We start from the raw sequence: 15,559 nt of genomic DNA on the forward strand, positions 1-15,559 counted from the left end.
ACTTTTGTACAATCTAGATGCTTTTATCTACCTGCCTTTTCTTTAATCTTCCTGTTCCTGATCCCTGTGGATTTACACCCCATTCTCCCCATTAAGTAGCTAATGGTCTATTAATTTACAAGGCATATAGGAGAGCTTCTGGTTTAGAGAAAGCTGGAAGGACTCTTAGAGGCCATTGTGATATAAATCCTTCCTTCTAGTCCCAGTTTATTGTTGTAAAAGTTTGGATTTTGCACACGGGTTCTTATAAATATTCAGATAATGTAAAAGAAATGATAGCTACAGGAAATCCTTTGTTTTGCTGACCAGTTGTTAACCTAGCTAAATTATTAGCAGATGTAATTGCAGATTCCCTTTCTGAAAATTAGTGCCCTGTGGGCTAGCTAAAGAGCACTGGTGGTGCAATGGTTAAGCGCTCGCCTGCTAACCGTAAGGTCAGCGGTTACAACCCACCAGCTGCTCTGAGGGAGAAAAGACCTGGAGTTCTGCTTCTGTGAAGATTTCAGCCTAGGAAACCCTATGGGACAGTTCTACTCTGACCTATAAGGTTGCTATGAGTCGGAATCCACTCGATGGCACCTAACAACAACATGGGCTAGCTATGGTATCTGAAATTCTATCTTTCCAGAAATTAATCTTCAAAAATCTCGTTTTAAAAAGAATCTATTTCTGGGAGGGATAGCACATAAAAATATTGTTCGCTAATTAGCATGATTAGTTTACTGTCTTAGCCCCAGGGGAGTTCTGAGAACCTGGTCACTCAGCAGGTGTAGGTTATGACAGGAGGAATTGGGATTGAAGACCAGGCCAAGACTGAGATGGTGACTGACGAGGGTGTTGCATCTAGAGCAGGGTACGGCAACTCTAAAAAGGAGGAGAGAGACGAAGATAAGGAAGGTGAGAAGAAATTGTATTTTGCCATAATTGTTGCATTTACTCTCTTAATGAGGCCTGGATCTTATAAGGTATACAAACATTAATTCTGAAGACTCTGCATTGTTCATGAATGCACACTGAAAGCTAAGGAAGATCAACTATATAGTATATAAAATTTATCTCCATTGTGAGTGAAAAATCATGTGACTGCCCTTTGTATTATTGTAGTTTTTATGATTAAAATTTATCTTTCAGACTTTAAGTGTATTTTTTCTGTATTTTGTGCTTATTGTATATATTGATTATTTTAGGCAATAATCACATGAAAGAAGAAAATTATACTGCTGCAGTGGACTGCTATACACGGGCAATAGAATTGGATCCAGATAATGCGGTTTATTATTGCAACAGGTAAACTGGCACTGTTGTAGCACGTTTATAGTTCTTAAACATTTGGATTAATAGCTCTGAAGGAGAAGTGTAAAATGGATCTACTTGGAAAATTTTGAAAGCTCAGAAAAGTATAAAGAAGGAGGGGAAAAAAAACCCTCAGACTTACCACTTAGAGGCAACCTTTATCAACCTTTTGGCATATTTTGTTCTACATAAGTGCAATCAATTTTAGACTCAGCCTTATTCACTAAGCATATCGTAAATATGTCATTATTTTACTGAAATTGTTTATAAACATTATTTAAATGGCTATAAATTATGTTATTATTACCTCTTAACTCTTTTTTTGAATTTCCAACATTTATCATTGTGTGGGAAATACGAACTCAATGTTATCTTTGAACGTTTGGATGGACGTACTTTAATTTACTTAACTGTTAGCCTACTAAGGGACTTTGAGGTCGTTTCCATTTTTCCCCCAGTATTATAAAGCTGCAAAGAGCATCTTTGTTTCTAAAAATTTTTCTGGAATTCACATTTTCTAGATTTTGGATATATCCTTGGAAGTGCACTTAGTAGGGCTAATGGTACAGACAAGAAAAAAATTGTTGATGCACATTGCAAAGTTGTTCCAACTTCTTTGAAAATATTTAGAAAATTAATTCCCTCCCCAGAAGTGTGTATCTACCAAACCCTTTTCAGCATCAGATATTCAAATTATTATTTACTATTTAAAATATAATATTATTGCTTTTTTAATATCATTGTTATAATTTATATTTATTTGATTATTGGAGAGCTTGGACGTTTTTCATATGTTGGCCATTTGTAAATTATCTTTTTGTAACTATGGCAGGGCTTAGCCTGTTTGGCCTTAGACTTATTGTTATTTCTTTTCATGCTGAGCTTTTTATAACAGTGAGGCTGACCCCTCTAGACTGCATTTCCCAGACTTCTTTGTCTCTTGGCTTCTGTCTGGGTTCAGCCATGGAATGTATTGGCAGGAGATTGGAGGGTAGAAGGAAGGAAGAACTCAGGGTATTCCCCTTTTTTTACTTCAGGGTACATATCTGGCAAGGGCTGTGTCTCATCTTTGCCTCCATCTCCTGCTGGAGAGACCTGCTATGTTCCCAGCTTTAGCCAGGTGATCTTGGGTTTTGGACTCTGCCTTTTGTCCTTCTGTCTTAGGGGTGGTAATAGCTTCCTATCTCTGGATTGTTGTACAACCCCTGTTGGACTTCTCAGTTCTTCTCTCACCTGCATAATTAATTCCCTGAATTATATAACTCTGTTTTAGATGTTTTAACTGCTACATGCCCTTTACCCTTTTTTTTAATTCTTAGGTTTTTCAATATATAATATGCATGTATTCTATATCAGTGTTATTCAATAGAATGTTTTACAATGATGGAAGTGTTCTATATCTGTGTTGTCTACAGTGACTATTGAGTACTTGAAATGTGGCTTCTGCAAATGAGGAACTAAATTTTTAATTTAAAATCAGTTTAAATTAACTTAATTGATTTAAATTTAAATAGTCACATATGGCTAGTCATACTGTGTTGAACAGCCCATCTATATATTAAATATATAATTCCTTTGTCATAATTGCACAGCTTATTGTTGCCTTTTAATGTTTTTAATATGTAAAAGCTTAAAATATTTATGTAATGAAATTGTTTTTCTTTTCCTTTAAATTTTCTTCTAATGCTTTTCAGCTTAAACCTCTCTTTGTTTACGGACTTGACAGATAACTTCTATTCTCTTATTTTTCCTTTACGTTTAAATTTTATCATCTCAAATCTATTTTGGTGAATAGTATGACTGTTTTAATCAATCTGTAACTTTTTATGACTTAGCCTAATAAGAATTACCTTTTGTTTTATAGTAAGTTCTTAGATTTGAAAGAGATCTTTAAGTTAATTTGGTCCAGTTTTTCACTGAGTTACTGTTGCTGTATTTAGGATATTCATACCCTTCTGAGATAGCCTCCCCACTTTTCATTTTTTGTTATGTCTAACTGTAAGAAATGTCTTCCTTATACTGACGTTGAATTTGTTTTCTTGTAGCTTCTGTTAGTTGGCTTTATTTTTACTCCTAAGGGCCGTTATAGAACAAGTATCACTCTTCTTATGACAGTACCTTATATATTTCAAGTTTGCTACCATTTTCATCTGAGTTCTTTTCTTCATGTTAAATGTTTACAGTTTCTTCAGTTATACCTCAGGAAGAACAGCTTTAAGCCCCACGTCTTTAAACTTGATCCAGTTTACCTGTATATCTTAAAGTGTAGTTTGCATAAGTTAACGTGGCTTACCTGGCATTGGTCTGACCAGAACAGTCTTATAGGGCTCTCATTTAACCTACTTCTGGATAACTTAATTACATATTATCACTTTATAGCATTGTTCGTTTAATTCATATTTTGCGTTTGGTTAGTTAAAACCCCTCTCTTTTTTTCACACATTCACTCTGTTACCAATTATAAGTCTAGTAGTAACTTTGTTAAAGTAAAAAGGAAATGTTGTTAGTTTGATAGGCTTAGAATTAATCCAGTATTATTTTCTTTCTTCTTTTTTGTCCCCAACATTTTATTATGAAAATTTTCAAAGTTGAAAGATGTTTACACTGAAATCTCGAGTACTTTCACTAAGTTTTGACAGCTGCATACACCTTTATAACCCAGACCTCTGTCAACATACAGAAAATTACCATCAGCCCAGGAGTTCCCTCATGCCTCTTCACAGTCAGTTGCCTCCCACTCTCCCTAGAGGCAGTCACTGTTTTGGTTTTTTCCTACCATGCATTAGATTTATCTGTTCTAGAATTTCATGTGAAAGAAATCATACAATATGAACTCTTTGTGTAAGACCTTTTTGGCTCAACATAATGTTTTTGAGATTGGAAGTTTGGGGTTTCCTAAAAGCACCCTCACATTTGATAATTCACTATAAGTACTCACAGAACCCCCATGCATCTGTCAGTTTGTCATACTGGGGCAGAGGGGCTTGCGTGTTGCTGTGATGCTGAAGTTATGCCACCAGTGTTCAAATACCAGCAGGGTCACCCATGGTGGACAGGTTGCAGCTGAGCTTCCAGACTAAGACAGACTAGGAAGAAGGACCTGGCAGTCTACTTCTGTTCTGTTGTACACAGGATCACCATGAGTCGAAACCGAGTCAACAGCACCTAACAACAACACCACTCACAGAACTCACTGAAAGCTGTTATACTCATGGTTACAGTTTATTTTAGGGAAGGCATACAGATAAAAATCAGCCAAGGGAAGAAGTGCATAGGGCAAGGTCCAGGAGGGTTCCAAATGCAGAGCTTCCAGTGTCCTCTCTCTGTGGAGTCACAGTGATATTATTTTCCTGGTATAGATATGTGACAATATGCACAGAATATTTACCAAAACATATCCCAGCTTTGGTGTGCAGAGTTTTTATTGGGGTCCCATTATATAGGCATCATTGATTGATTGCCTACATGGATGATTTCAGTCTCTAGGTTGGCTGATACCTCATGACCCAAAGTCCTCACCCTGTATCACATTGTTGGTCTTTTTGGCATGGTGAGCCCTTATCCCAAGACAATATGGATGTGGCCAGCCTCTGTCCTAAATCACATTGTTAGACTCCAGTATGACCCTACGTCTTCAGGCAAACAAAGACACTCCTAATACACATAGCATCCCAGAGATTACCTCCCAAAAGCTGAGTGCAAAGGCCAGACCTCTTCTTTTGGGCAAATTCTTTAGTACATAAAGATTCAACCATGTTGTTGTATGTATCAGTAGTTTGTTCCTTTTCATAGCTCAGTTGTATTCTGTTGGTTGAATGTGCCGCAGTTTGCTTAGCCATTTTCCTATTGATGAGTTGGTTCCATTTTTTGGCTATTATGAATAAAGCTGCTATGAACATTCTTGTATAAGTGTTTTTGTGAACATATTTTTTCCTTTCCATTGGGTGAATACCTAGGAATGGAATTGCTGGATTATAGGGTAGGTTTATTTTTAGTTTTTATAAGGAACAGCCAGGGCATTTTCCAATGTGGTTGTACCATTTTAAATTCCCACCAACAATGCAGAGAATTCCATTTGCTCCACATCCTTGTCAACATTCGATGTCCATCTGTTTAATTTTAGCCACTCTAAGTGGTTGTGTAATGGTATCTCACTGTGATTTTGATTTACATTTCCCCAGCAACTAATGATGTTGAGGACCTTTTCATGTGTCTATTGGTCATCCTTATATCTTCCATTATGAAGTTTCTGTTAAAATTTTTTGATCATTTTTAAATTGGATTGTTTATCTTTTTATTACTGATTTGTAGGTGTTCTTTATATATCCTAGATACCAGTCTTTTGTCCCATATATATTTTGTGAATATTTTCTTCCAGTTTATGGTTTCATTATTTATTTCTTTAACAATAATCTTTGATAAGCACGTTTTTAATTTGATGAAGTCTAATTTACCAATTTTTTTTTCATGATCAGCACATTCTACAAACTAAGAAACTTTTACCTATCCCTAAGGCACAAAGATGTGATCCTTCATTTTCCTCTAAAGCCTATATTGTTTTAGGCTTTACGTTTTAGGTCTGTGACCCATTTCCATACACAAAATTAATTTTTGTATATGGTGAGAGATAGGGGTTAGAGTCCTTGTTTTTTTCCTTATGGACATCCATTTATTCCAGCAGCATTTGTTGAAAATATTTTTCTTTCCCCTTTGGATTGTTTACTACCTTTGTCAAAAATCAGTTGACTATAGCTGTATAGCTCTATTTCTGGATTCTATACTACTTCATTATCTATATATCTGTCTTTATGCCAATACCATGCTGTGTTGATTTCAGTAGCTTTATAATATGTCTTGAAATTGGATAGTGTAAGTCCTTTAAATTTGTTCTTTTATTAAGGTTGCTTTGAATATTCTAGGTCCTTTACATTTCCATATAAATTTTAGAATTATCTTTTTAATTTCTGCAAAAAAGCCTGCTGGGATTTTGATTGGAACTGCATTGAATCTGCAGATTAATCTGAGGAGTATTACTAGCTTAACAATATTAAATCTGCTGATCCATGAACATGGTATGGCTCTTCATTTATTTAGATGTTTTTCTCAAGTGTTTTGTAGTTTCATTATAGAGGTCTTGCATGTTATTTGTTAAATTTATTCCCAAATATTTAATTTTTTTTTTACACTATTGCATGTAGAATTGTTTTTTTAATTATATTTTTCCAGTTATGTACTGATGCTGTTGTTGTTAGTTGCCATTGGGTTGATTCTAACTCATGGGGACCCCATGTGTGCAGAGTAGAACTGCTTCATAGGGTTTTCAAGGATGTGACCTTTTGGAAGCAGATCGCCAGGCCTGTCTACGGAGGCACCTCTGAGTGGGTTTGAACCTCCAGTCTTTCAGCTGGTAGTCAAGCACTTAACCACTACCCAGGTACTTCTATTTGCTGCTAGCATATAAAAATACAATTGCATTTTTTATATTAACTTCATATCCAGCAGCCTTGCTAAATTCACTATTAGTTCTAGTAGTTATTTTATAGATTCTTTAAGATTATCTATGTAAACGGAATAGAAGTGGTGAGAATGGGCATCCTTGTCTTGTGCCTAATCATAGAAGGAAAGTGTTTAATATTTTACTTAAGTATGATGTTACCTGTAGGCTTTTTAATAGATGGCATTTATCACATAGTAAAAGTTCCCATTTGTTCTTAGCTTGCTGAGAATTTTATCATGAATCAGTGTTGAATTTTATTAGATTTTTTTCTCTTTCTATTGAAATGATTATGTGGTTTTTATTCTTTATTTTATTAATATGGTGAATTATATTGATACTTTTTTTGAATAGTAGTCTACCCTCGTATTCCTCGGATAAACCTCACTTGGTCATGATGTGTTTTTAGTCTTTTTTATACCAGGTGTGATTTAATTTGATAATATTTTGTTAAGTGTTTTTGTGTCTATGCTCATGAGGGAGATTGGTGTATAATTTTTTTTTTTTTTCAGTGTGATATCTTTGTCAGGTTTTGGTATCAGTTATTCTGGCCTCATTGAGTTGGGAAGTGTTCTCTCTTTTATCTGATACATGTTGTTTAAGGTTGATGTTGTTTCTTTCTTCAGTGTTTGATAGCATGCGCCCATTAAATCATCTAAGGTGGTTTGTCATAAGTGTTTGTTTAATAGATATGTACTCAGATTTTCTGTTTCATCTTGCGTCAGTTTTTTTTTTAAATTGTACTTTAGATGAAGGTTTATAGAACAAATAGTTTCTCATTAAACAGTTAGTACACATATTGTTTTATGACAATGGTTAACAAGCCCACGACATGTCAACACTCTCCCTTCTCGACCTTGGGTTCCTTATTACCAGCTTTCCTGTCCCCTCCTGCCTTCTAGTCCTTATCCCTGGACTGTTGTGCCCCATTTGTCTCGTTTTGTTTTATGGGGCTGTCTAATCTATGGCTGAAGGGTGAACCTCAGGAGTGACTTCATTACTAAGCTAAAAGGGTATCCGGGGGCCATACTCTCAGGGTTTCTCCTGTCTCTGTCAGGCCAGTAAGTCTGGTCTTTTTTTGTGAGTTAGAATTTTGTTCTACATTTTTCTCCAGCTCTTTCCAGGACGCTCTGTTGTGATCCCTGTCAGAGCAGTCAGTGGTGGTAGCCGGGCACCATCTCTTGTTGTGCTGGACCCAGTCTGGTGCAGGCTGTGATAGTTGTGGTCCATTAGTCCTTTGGACTGATCTTTCCCTTGTATCTTGTTTTCTTCATTCTCCCTTGCTCCTGAAGGGGTGAGCCCAGTGGAGTATCTTTGATGGCTGCTCAGAGACTTTTAAGACCCCAGAAGGTGTCAGTTTTGATAAGTTATAAATTTCAAGGATTTTTCTATTTAGGTTGTCAGATTTGTTGGCATAAAATTGTTCATACTATTTTCTTATTATCTGTTTAAGTATATAGGATCTATAGGACATTCTTACTTTATTCCTGGTAATGTGTATCATTTTTTTTTTAAATAAGTCTCGGTAGGGGTTTATCAGTTTTGTCGATCTTTTCAAGGAATCAACTTTTGACTGTGTCAGTTTTCTGTTTTGTTTTTTGCCTTCTTTTTTGTTGATTTTTCTCTTTATTATTTCCTTACTTCTACTTGCTTTGTATTTACTTTGCTCTTTTTCTAGCTTCCAAAAGTAGAGTCTTAGATCACTGATGCTGGACCTTTTTTTTTATCTAATATAAGTATTTACAGCTCCAACTTTTCCTCTGAGCATGCTTTAGCTACATCACATGCATTTTATATGTTGTATTTTCATTATCATCCATTTCAAAATGCTTTCTAATTTCTCTTGTGATTCATTACTTTTTCCATGGATCATTTAGAAGTGTTGTTTAATTTCCAAATATTTGGCGTTTTCCTGTATATCCTGTTGTTACTGATTTCAAATTTCCTTCCATGTGGTTGGAGTACACACTCTGTACAATTTCAAGACTGAAATTCTTTGAGGGTTCTTTTATAGCCCAGCATATGGTCTGTCTTGGTTAGTGTACTATGTGCACTTAAAAGGAATGAGTTCTATAGTTGTAGGGTTCTATAAACAATTAACTGTTTCAACCCAAACTACAAACTCTAAGATGGTAGTCAAATTTTAGTTCAATTCTTCTATACACCTGGGCTGCTTGCAGTCTGCTTTATGCAACAGTGTTTCGGGGGTCTTCCGGGGATGTGGATACACGCAATGTGCTTCTTTGGCCCTCTCCTTTTAGAATGCTGCCTCACCCTATATGCACACATCCGTGCGTGCGTGCACGTGTGCGCGCACACGCGTTCCAGCCTCTGTGGTTGTCCCAAACTCAGTACTCTGGTTCTTTAAGCCAGAAAACCTAAGTTTTCCTCTCTGAGTTTTAGCTGCTCTACTCAGCACCCCCATAAAAATGGGAAGCTCACCTTGCATTGGTCCCCTTTGACTCTCCTTCATGATCTGCCTGTTTTTTTGTTCATTCTTCAATGGCTTCTGATAGTTTCCTTTATTTTGTATTTTATCGAGAATTTTAATTGTTGTGGGAGGGTCAGATCCATAAGAAGTTTAGTTAGCCATACTGGGAACCTTTATTTTCTTTCCCTACAAAAAATAACCTTTATTAATCTGTTCTAAAAACCTATCCCAGAAAAATAGAAAATGCAAATGATTTGGGGAGAATAAATTTCCCAAGCTTTGGCGTGATGTTTGCATTTCATCCTCTGTAATCAGATGAATATACATAATGTTTTAATTTTGCATATGAAATCTTGAAATAGGTACATTAAATGTTGCTGTTGTTAGGTGCTACTGAGTTGGTTCCGACTCATAGAGACCCTTTGTACAACAGAATGAGACACTGCCCAGTCCTGCACCCTCTTCACAGTTCTTGCTATGTTTGAGCCCAATTTTTGCAGCCACTGTGTCAGTCTGTCTCGTTGAGGGTCTTCCTCTTTTTCGTTGACCCTTTACTTTATCAAGCATGATGTCCTTCTCTAGGGACTGTCTCCTCCTTAATGTACAAGTACGTAAGACGAAGTCTCGCCATCCTACCTTCTAAGGAGCATTCTGGCTGTATTTCTTCCAAGACAGATTTGTTTGTACTTCTGGCAGTCCATGCTGTATTCAGTATTCTTCGCCAACACATAATTCAGAGGCATCAGTTCTTCTTCAGTCTTCCTTATCTATTTTCCAGCTTTCGCATGCATTATGAGGCGATTGAAAATACCATGGCTTGGGTCAGGCACATCTTAGTCCTCAAAGTGACATCTTTGCTTTTTAATGCTTTAAAGAGGTCTTTTGTAGCAGAATTTCCCAATACAATATGTCATTTGATTTTTTGACTGTTGCTTCCATGGACGTTGATTATGGATCCAAGTAAATTGAAATCCTTGACAACTTCAAGATTTTCTCTGTTTATCATGATGTTGCTTGTTGGTCCAGTTGTGAAGATTTTCATTTCCTTTATGTTGAGGTGTAATCCACACTGAAGGCTATGGTCTTTGATCTTCATCAGTAAGTGCTTAAAGTCCTCTTGGCTTTCAGCAAGTGAGGTTGTGTCATCTGCATATTGCAGGTTGTTAATGAGTCTTCCTGCAATCCTGATGCCACGTTCTTCGTATAGTCCAGCTTCAGTGTTATTTTTTTTTTATTTTTTCACATTCAAAAATTTATACGTACATTGTTATGTGACTCTAGTTGCTCTCCCCATACTGTGACAGCACACTCCTCCTTTCCACCCCTGAATGCCCATGTCCATTCAACCAGCTCCTAACCCTCTCTGCCTTCCCATCTCACCTCCGGACAGAAGCTGCCTGTTTAGTCTCTTGTATCTACTTGAGCTAAGAGGCACACTCCTCACAAGTATCACTTTATGTCCCACATTCCAGTCCAATCCCTGTCTGAAGAGTTGCCTCGCAAATTGTTTTAGTTCTGGGCTGATAGAGAATCCAGGGGCCATGCTTTCCGGGGTTCCTCCAGTCTCAGTCAGACCATTGAGTCTGGTCTTCTTGCTAGAATTTGAGTTCTGCACCCCACCTTTCTCCTGCTCTATCAGGGACTCTCTGTTGTGTTCCCTGTCAGGGCGGTCATTGGTGGTAGCCAGGCACCATCTAGTTCTTCTTGTCTCAGGCTGATGAAGTCTGTGGTTTATGTGGAGTTTTCTGTCTCTTGGGCTACTACTTTCCTTGTGTCTTTGGTGTTCTTCATTCTCCTTTACTCCAGGTGGTTGGGACTAACTGATGCATCTTAGATGGCCGCTTTCAAGCTTTTAAGACCCCAGATGCCACTCACCAAAGTAGGATACAGAACATTTTCTTAATAAGCTTTGTTATGCCAGTTGACCTAGCTGTCCCCTGAAAGCATGGTCCCCAGACCCCTACCCTTGCTACTCTGTCCCTGCAAGTGTTTGATTGTATTCAGGAAACTTCTTAGCTTTGGTTTAGTCCAGTTGTGCTGACTTCCCCTGTAGTGTGTGCTGTCCTTCCCTTCACCTAAGATAATTCTTATCTACTATCTAGTTAGTAAATAACCCTCACCCTCCCTCCCCACCCTCATAACCATCAAAAATGTTTTTTTGTGTTTAAACCTTTTCTTGAGTTCTTATAATAGTGGTCTTATACAATATTTGTCCTTCTGTGACTGACTAAATTCACTCAGCATAATGACCTCCAGCTTCCTCCATGTTATGTTTCACAGCTTCATCGTTGTTCTTTATTGTTGCGTAGTGTTTCATTGTGTGGATATACCATAATTTGTTTATCCATTTGTCCATTGATGGGCACCTAGGTTGTTTCCATCTTTTTGCTATTGTGAACAGTGCTGCAGTGAACATGGGTGTGTTCAGTGTTTTTAATACATTGAATAGTGTCAAAAATATTATGACTAAGTATAAATATTATCAGATAATTTCTTACAGATAATTTCTTAATAGAGCACAGCAAGCTACATACTTTTACTGTGAATGTAAGCCTGAATAATTTATATTTAATGAGATTAGAATTCAGGAATAGTTATCCATTGGCACTGTATTAGAAGAGATTTATGGCAATACCTATGCTTGTTTTAATTTAATTATTGTTAAATTGAAATTATGAAATAATTATGATTCTCTTTTACATTTAAAATAATACCTTTTTCCCTGAGGAGTTCAGTAATAGAGCATGCTATTTAACATTAAAAAACTAGAAAATTTTGTTCTTACATTTAATACAAATATTGAATAAGGCCTTAGGATCATTTTGTCTTTTTTGAGACTATAAAAATCTCAGTATCCAATAGTTTTGACAAATTATCCTTTGTCATCTTTCTTAGCCAGCTGGCTGTCAAGAACTGGAAACTCAGAATAGCACATCTAAATCTTCCTTTTAATACTCAATTTCACAGTTTTCTTACTAGTCAAAATATTTTTGACATACTGAACTTGCTAGGATTAGTCAAAGTTTACTTTTTATAAAAGTGACTTTTTTTGTCTTTAATTAGAAAATGACCAGTTGGCAGTGTTAAGCATGAGTCTTTCTTTTCTAGCATTTACCTTTTATTTTGGCCTTTGAGAATCCTACTGGTCTTGAGTGCTTGAAAACCTGTTATATATTTTTGGTTTTTTTTCCCCCTATACTCTTAGCACTTATCACTATGTTTAACATTTATATAGTTTTATCATGTGTTCTGTGTTGTAGTTATTTGCATATATATTTTATTTCTTCAGGTAGTGATTGGGTCTAGTATGTATTTATATTCACATGACATCTAAACACTGTGCCTCACAGGAGTTCAGCAAATTTTTGTTGGATGAATAGAGGACTATAGAGGAAATAAAAGAAATTTCTGGTGATTTTGAAGCAATCAGACATTCACATTAATACTTTCATATATAAAACAACAAATGATTGCGTATAGGTCTTAAAATACTTTTGAGTACCTAATAGTATGAAACAGTTTTCTTTGTCTTCTGTTGCTAAACAAACATGTTATCTTTTTAAAAAATATATTTTATTGTGTTTTCCCTGAAAGCTTACACAGCAGATTAGTTTCCCATTTGACAGTTTCTATACAAATTGTTCAGTGACATTAGTTACATTTTTAACAATGTGTCAGCATTCTCTTTAATTGCATTCTGGTGGTTCTGTTTCCAGTGCTGTAGTTTCCCTGCCCCCTTACGTTCTCATCTTTGCTTTAGAGTAATCGTTGACCTTTTGGTCTCTTACAGATGGTTTTTTAATGAAGCACCACACTCATGAGTAATATCCTTTATTTTGCATGCCAATCTTTTATTTTCCTAAAGGGCGACTTCGGGATAGTTTCGGTTCAAATTTTAAAGAGTATCTCAGGACAATAGTCTCAGGGAGTCCTCTTGTCTCAGCTGGTCCAGTGAGTCTGGACTTTTTGAGAATTTGAGTTCTGGTTTGCATTTTTCTCCCATTCTGTCAGAGTCCATCTGTTGTGGCCCTGATCGGAGCTGTCAGTAGTGGTAGCTAGGTACCATCTAGTTCTTCTGGTCTCAGGGTGGTGAGGCTGTGACTCATGTAGGCTCTTAGCCCTGTAGGCTGGTTTCTTTTCTGAGACTTTAGTTTACAAACAGTGTCTTATTTTCTTTGTACAACCTCAGTGCTGAGTACATTGCTTTATCTATACCAGGCTCATGTTTCTGGAGTAGATGGATGATTGAATGACTGAGGCAATAAATTGAGTAAAAGATCAGTAGGAAAAAGGGAGCATGATGGAGGGAAGGCTTCACAGGTGATGGGGAACTTGAGTTGGAGCTGGATTTGAAGAACATTTAGAACTTGGATAGACAGAGAAGAGAGGAAAGCATTTTAGGTTGGAGAGCATAGTTTTAAAGATGAAATCAGAAAGCATCAGGCGATTGTAACAGAGAATGGTAGTGACAGAGAAAGCTCTAAGAAAGATGGGAACAGAGACATTGTTATTTTGTGCTTTATTTTTCTCCACTTCATGAACAGCATGTAGTCACTCAGTTCACTGGGATTTTAACTTGATTTTTGGACTTGAAGTGGAATTTCAGTTCTGCCACTTGTTAGCTATGAGCAGCTATTTAACCTTCTTTAGCCTCAATTTTCACACTTGTAAAACAGAGATAATACTAAATACTTCACAGGATATGTGTGAAGAGTGATAAAATGCACAAAGTCCCTAGCATCGTGCTAACTTTCAATATTTGTTTTTTTTTTTCTTCCGAAAACCATGTAAAACTTTTTTAGTTGAAGGATAGGTGTTTGCTGTAATTTATTTAGGCATGACAAACAGTATGGGAAGTGTGAGGTACATTTTTTTTTCTGCCTTATTTTCTACAAAAATAGAAAACATTTTTATGCTTTTCCTCTAATAGGATAAAGAGATGGAGGGTATTTCAAAACATGGTGACTCTGACTGTATTGTTCTACTGAAATTTCATTAGTTATGCCCTGATAACCAGACAGCAGAGGCAGAGAGAACAGACTACCTTGTTCTTCAGTTCAGACACTGGCATGTTTGGCTTAGTCTCACAGGAGACTTAAATGTAGCTTGGCTTCTCATTCCTTTCCTGGCCTTAGAGGCTTGCACTCCCCTCCCTCCTTTTGTGAGCTGCACAAATCTGCCTTCACCCTAGCTTGCAGTTTGTGATTTAAAGCTGTCAGAAGTGAAATATAATGATTCTCTTCTCTTTCCTTCTCTTTATTCTGGGTCTGAGCCTTCTTGCTTTATTACCTATCTTATTATCAATATCTGAAGCCAGAGATCAGGGAACCTTGGCATAGTGGTTAAGTGCTACGGCTGCTAACGAAGAGGTCGGCAGTTCGAATCCAGGCGCTCCTTGGAAACTCTATGGGGCAGTTCTGCTCTGTCCTACAGGGTCGCTATGAGTTGGTATCGACTCGACAGCAACGAGTTTGGTTTGGTTCGGGTTTTCCTCTAGGCCTCCTTTCCCGTGTACCTCCCAAATAGCTAATTCGTTCCCTCCTCCATTTCCATCACAACTTCCTTAGTTTAGGTTCTTAACTTTCGGTAAGCTAATACAATAGTAACTTAAATTGACCTCCCATTTCCACTTTTACTCCCTACTCCAGACTTTTGCCAAAAGGATCTTTCTAAAATGTGAAACTGACCATCTGACTTTTCCTAGTTCCAAATACCTGCAAGGTCAAGTTTAAACTCCTTGGCATGATATATCTTTTTCTAATCTAGGCTCTTTCTTTTCTCTTAACTTTATTATCTCTACTTGTCCTCCTACCCCATTCCTCTTCACTCTACTCTGTATGTTCATATAATGTGAAACGTACTGATTTTTAAAAAACGCTGTTGGGCCACTTCTCAATGCTTTGTATGTGCTGCCGCCTATGCCTAGAATATTTGTCACCTTATCTAATTGGGCGACTGCTAGTCATCCTTCAAAATCCTGTTTAGGTGTTGCCTCATTTGGGGCGACTTTCTTAATTTCTTCTCTCCCTAACCTTCCTGACTATGCCCCTACACCCTTCTCCCTTATCTGGTGCTGTTTTATATGGTAGTTCCTAGTCACATGTGGCTATTTAAATGTAAATTAATTAAACTAGACAATACATAAGTGGTAACTTTGATGAAGGGTAAGACAGTACACAATACTGGGGAAACCAGCACAGCTTGACCAAGGCAAAGTCAGAGAAGCTTCATGGACATATCCAAACTCCCATAGGGACTGAGTTACTGGGCTGAGGGCGAGGGACTATGATCTCAGGGGACATCTAGCTCAATTGGCATAACATAGTTTGTAAAGAAAATGT

At 36.9% G+C, this 15,559-nt stretch overlaps 1 protein-coding gene across 3 annotated transcripts in view; it reads left to right on the forward strand.

Moving 5' to 3' along the window:
- The window catches only part of SGTB (small glutamine rich tetratricopeptide repeat co-chaperone beta), a 47,429-nt gene that overhangs the window by 18,558 nt on the left and 13,312 nt on the right, over nucleotides 1-15,559 (forward strand). For all 3 annotated transcript variants that reach the window (XM_004374539.2, XM_023729593.1, XM_023729594.1), the window contains exon 5: nucleotides 1,188-1,287. In XM_004374539.2, the coding sequence (XP_004374596.1) occupies nucleotides 1,188-1,287 (100 nt within the window). The remainder of the gene's footprint in view (nucleotides 1-1,187; nucleotides 1,288-15,559) is intronic.

The sequence above is a fragment of the Trichechus manatus genome, unplaced genomic scaffold (genome assembly GCF_000243295.1).
Source record: "Trichechus manatus latirostris isolate Lorelei unplaced genomic scaffold, TriManLat1.0 scaffold00029, whole genome shotgun sequence".
Taxonomy (NCBI): Eukaryota; Metazoa; Chordata; class Mammalia; order Sirenia; family Trichechidae; genus Trichechus; species Trichechus manatus.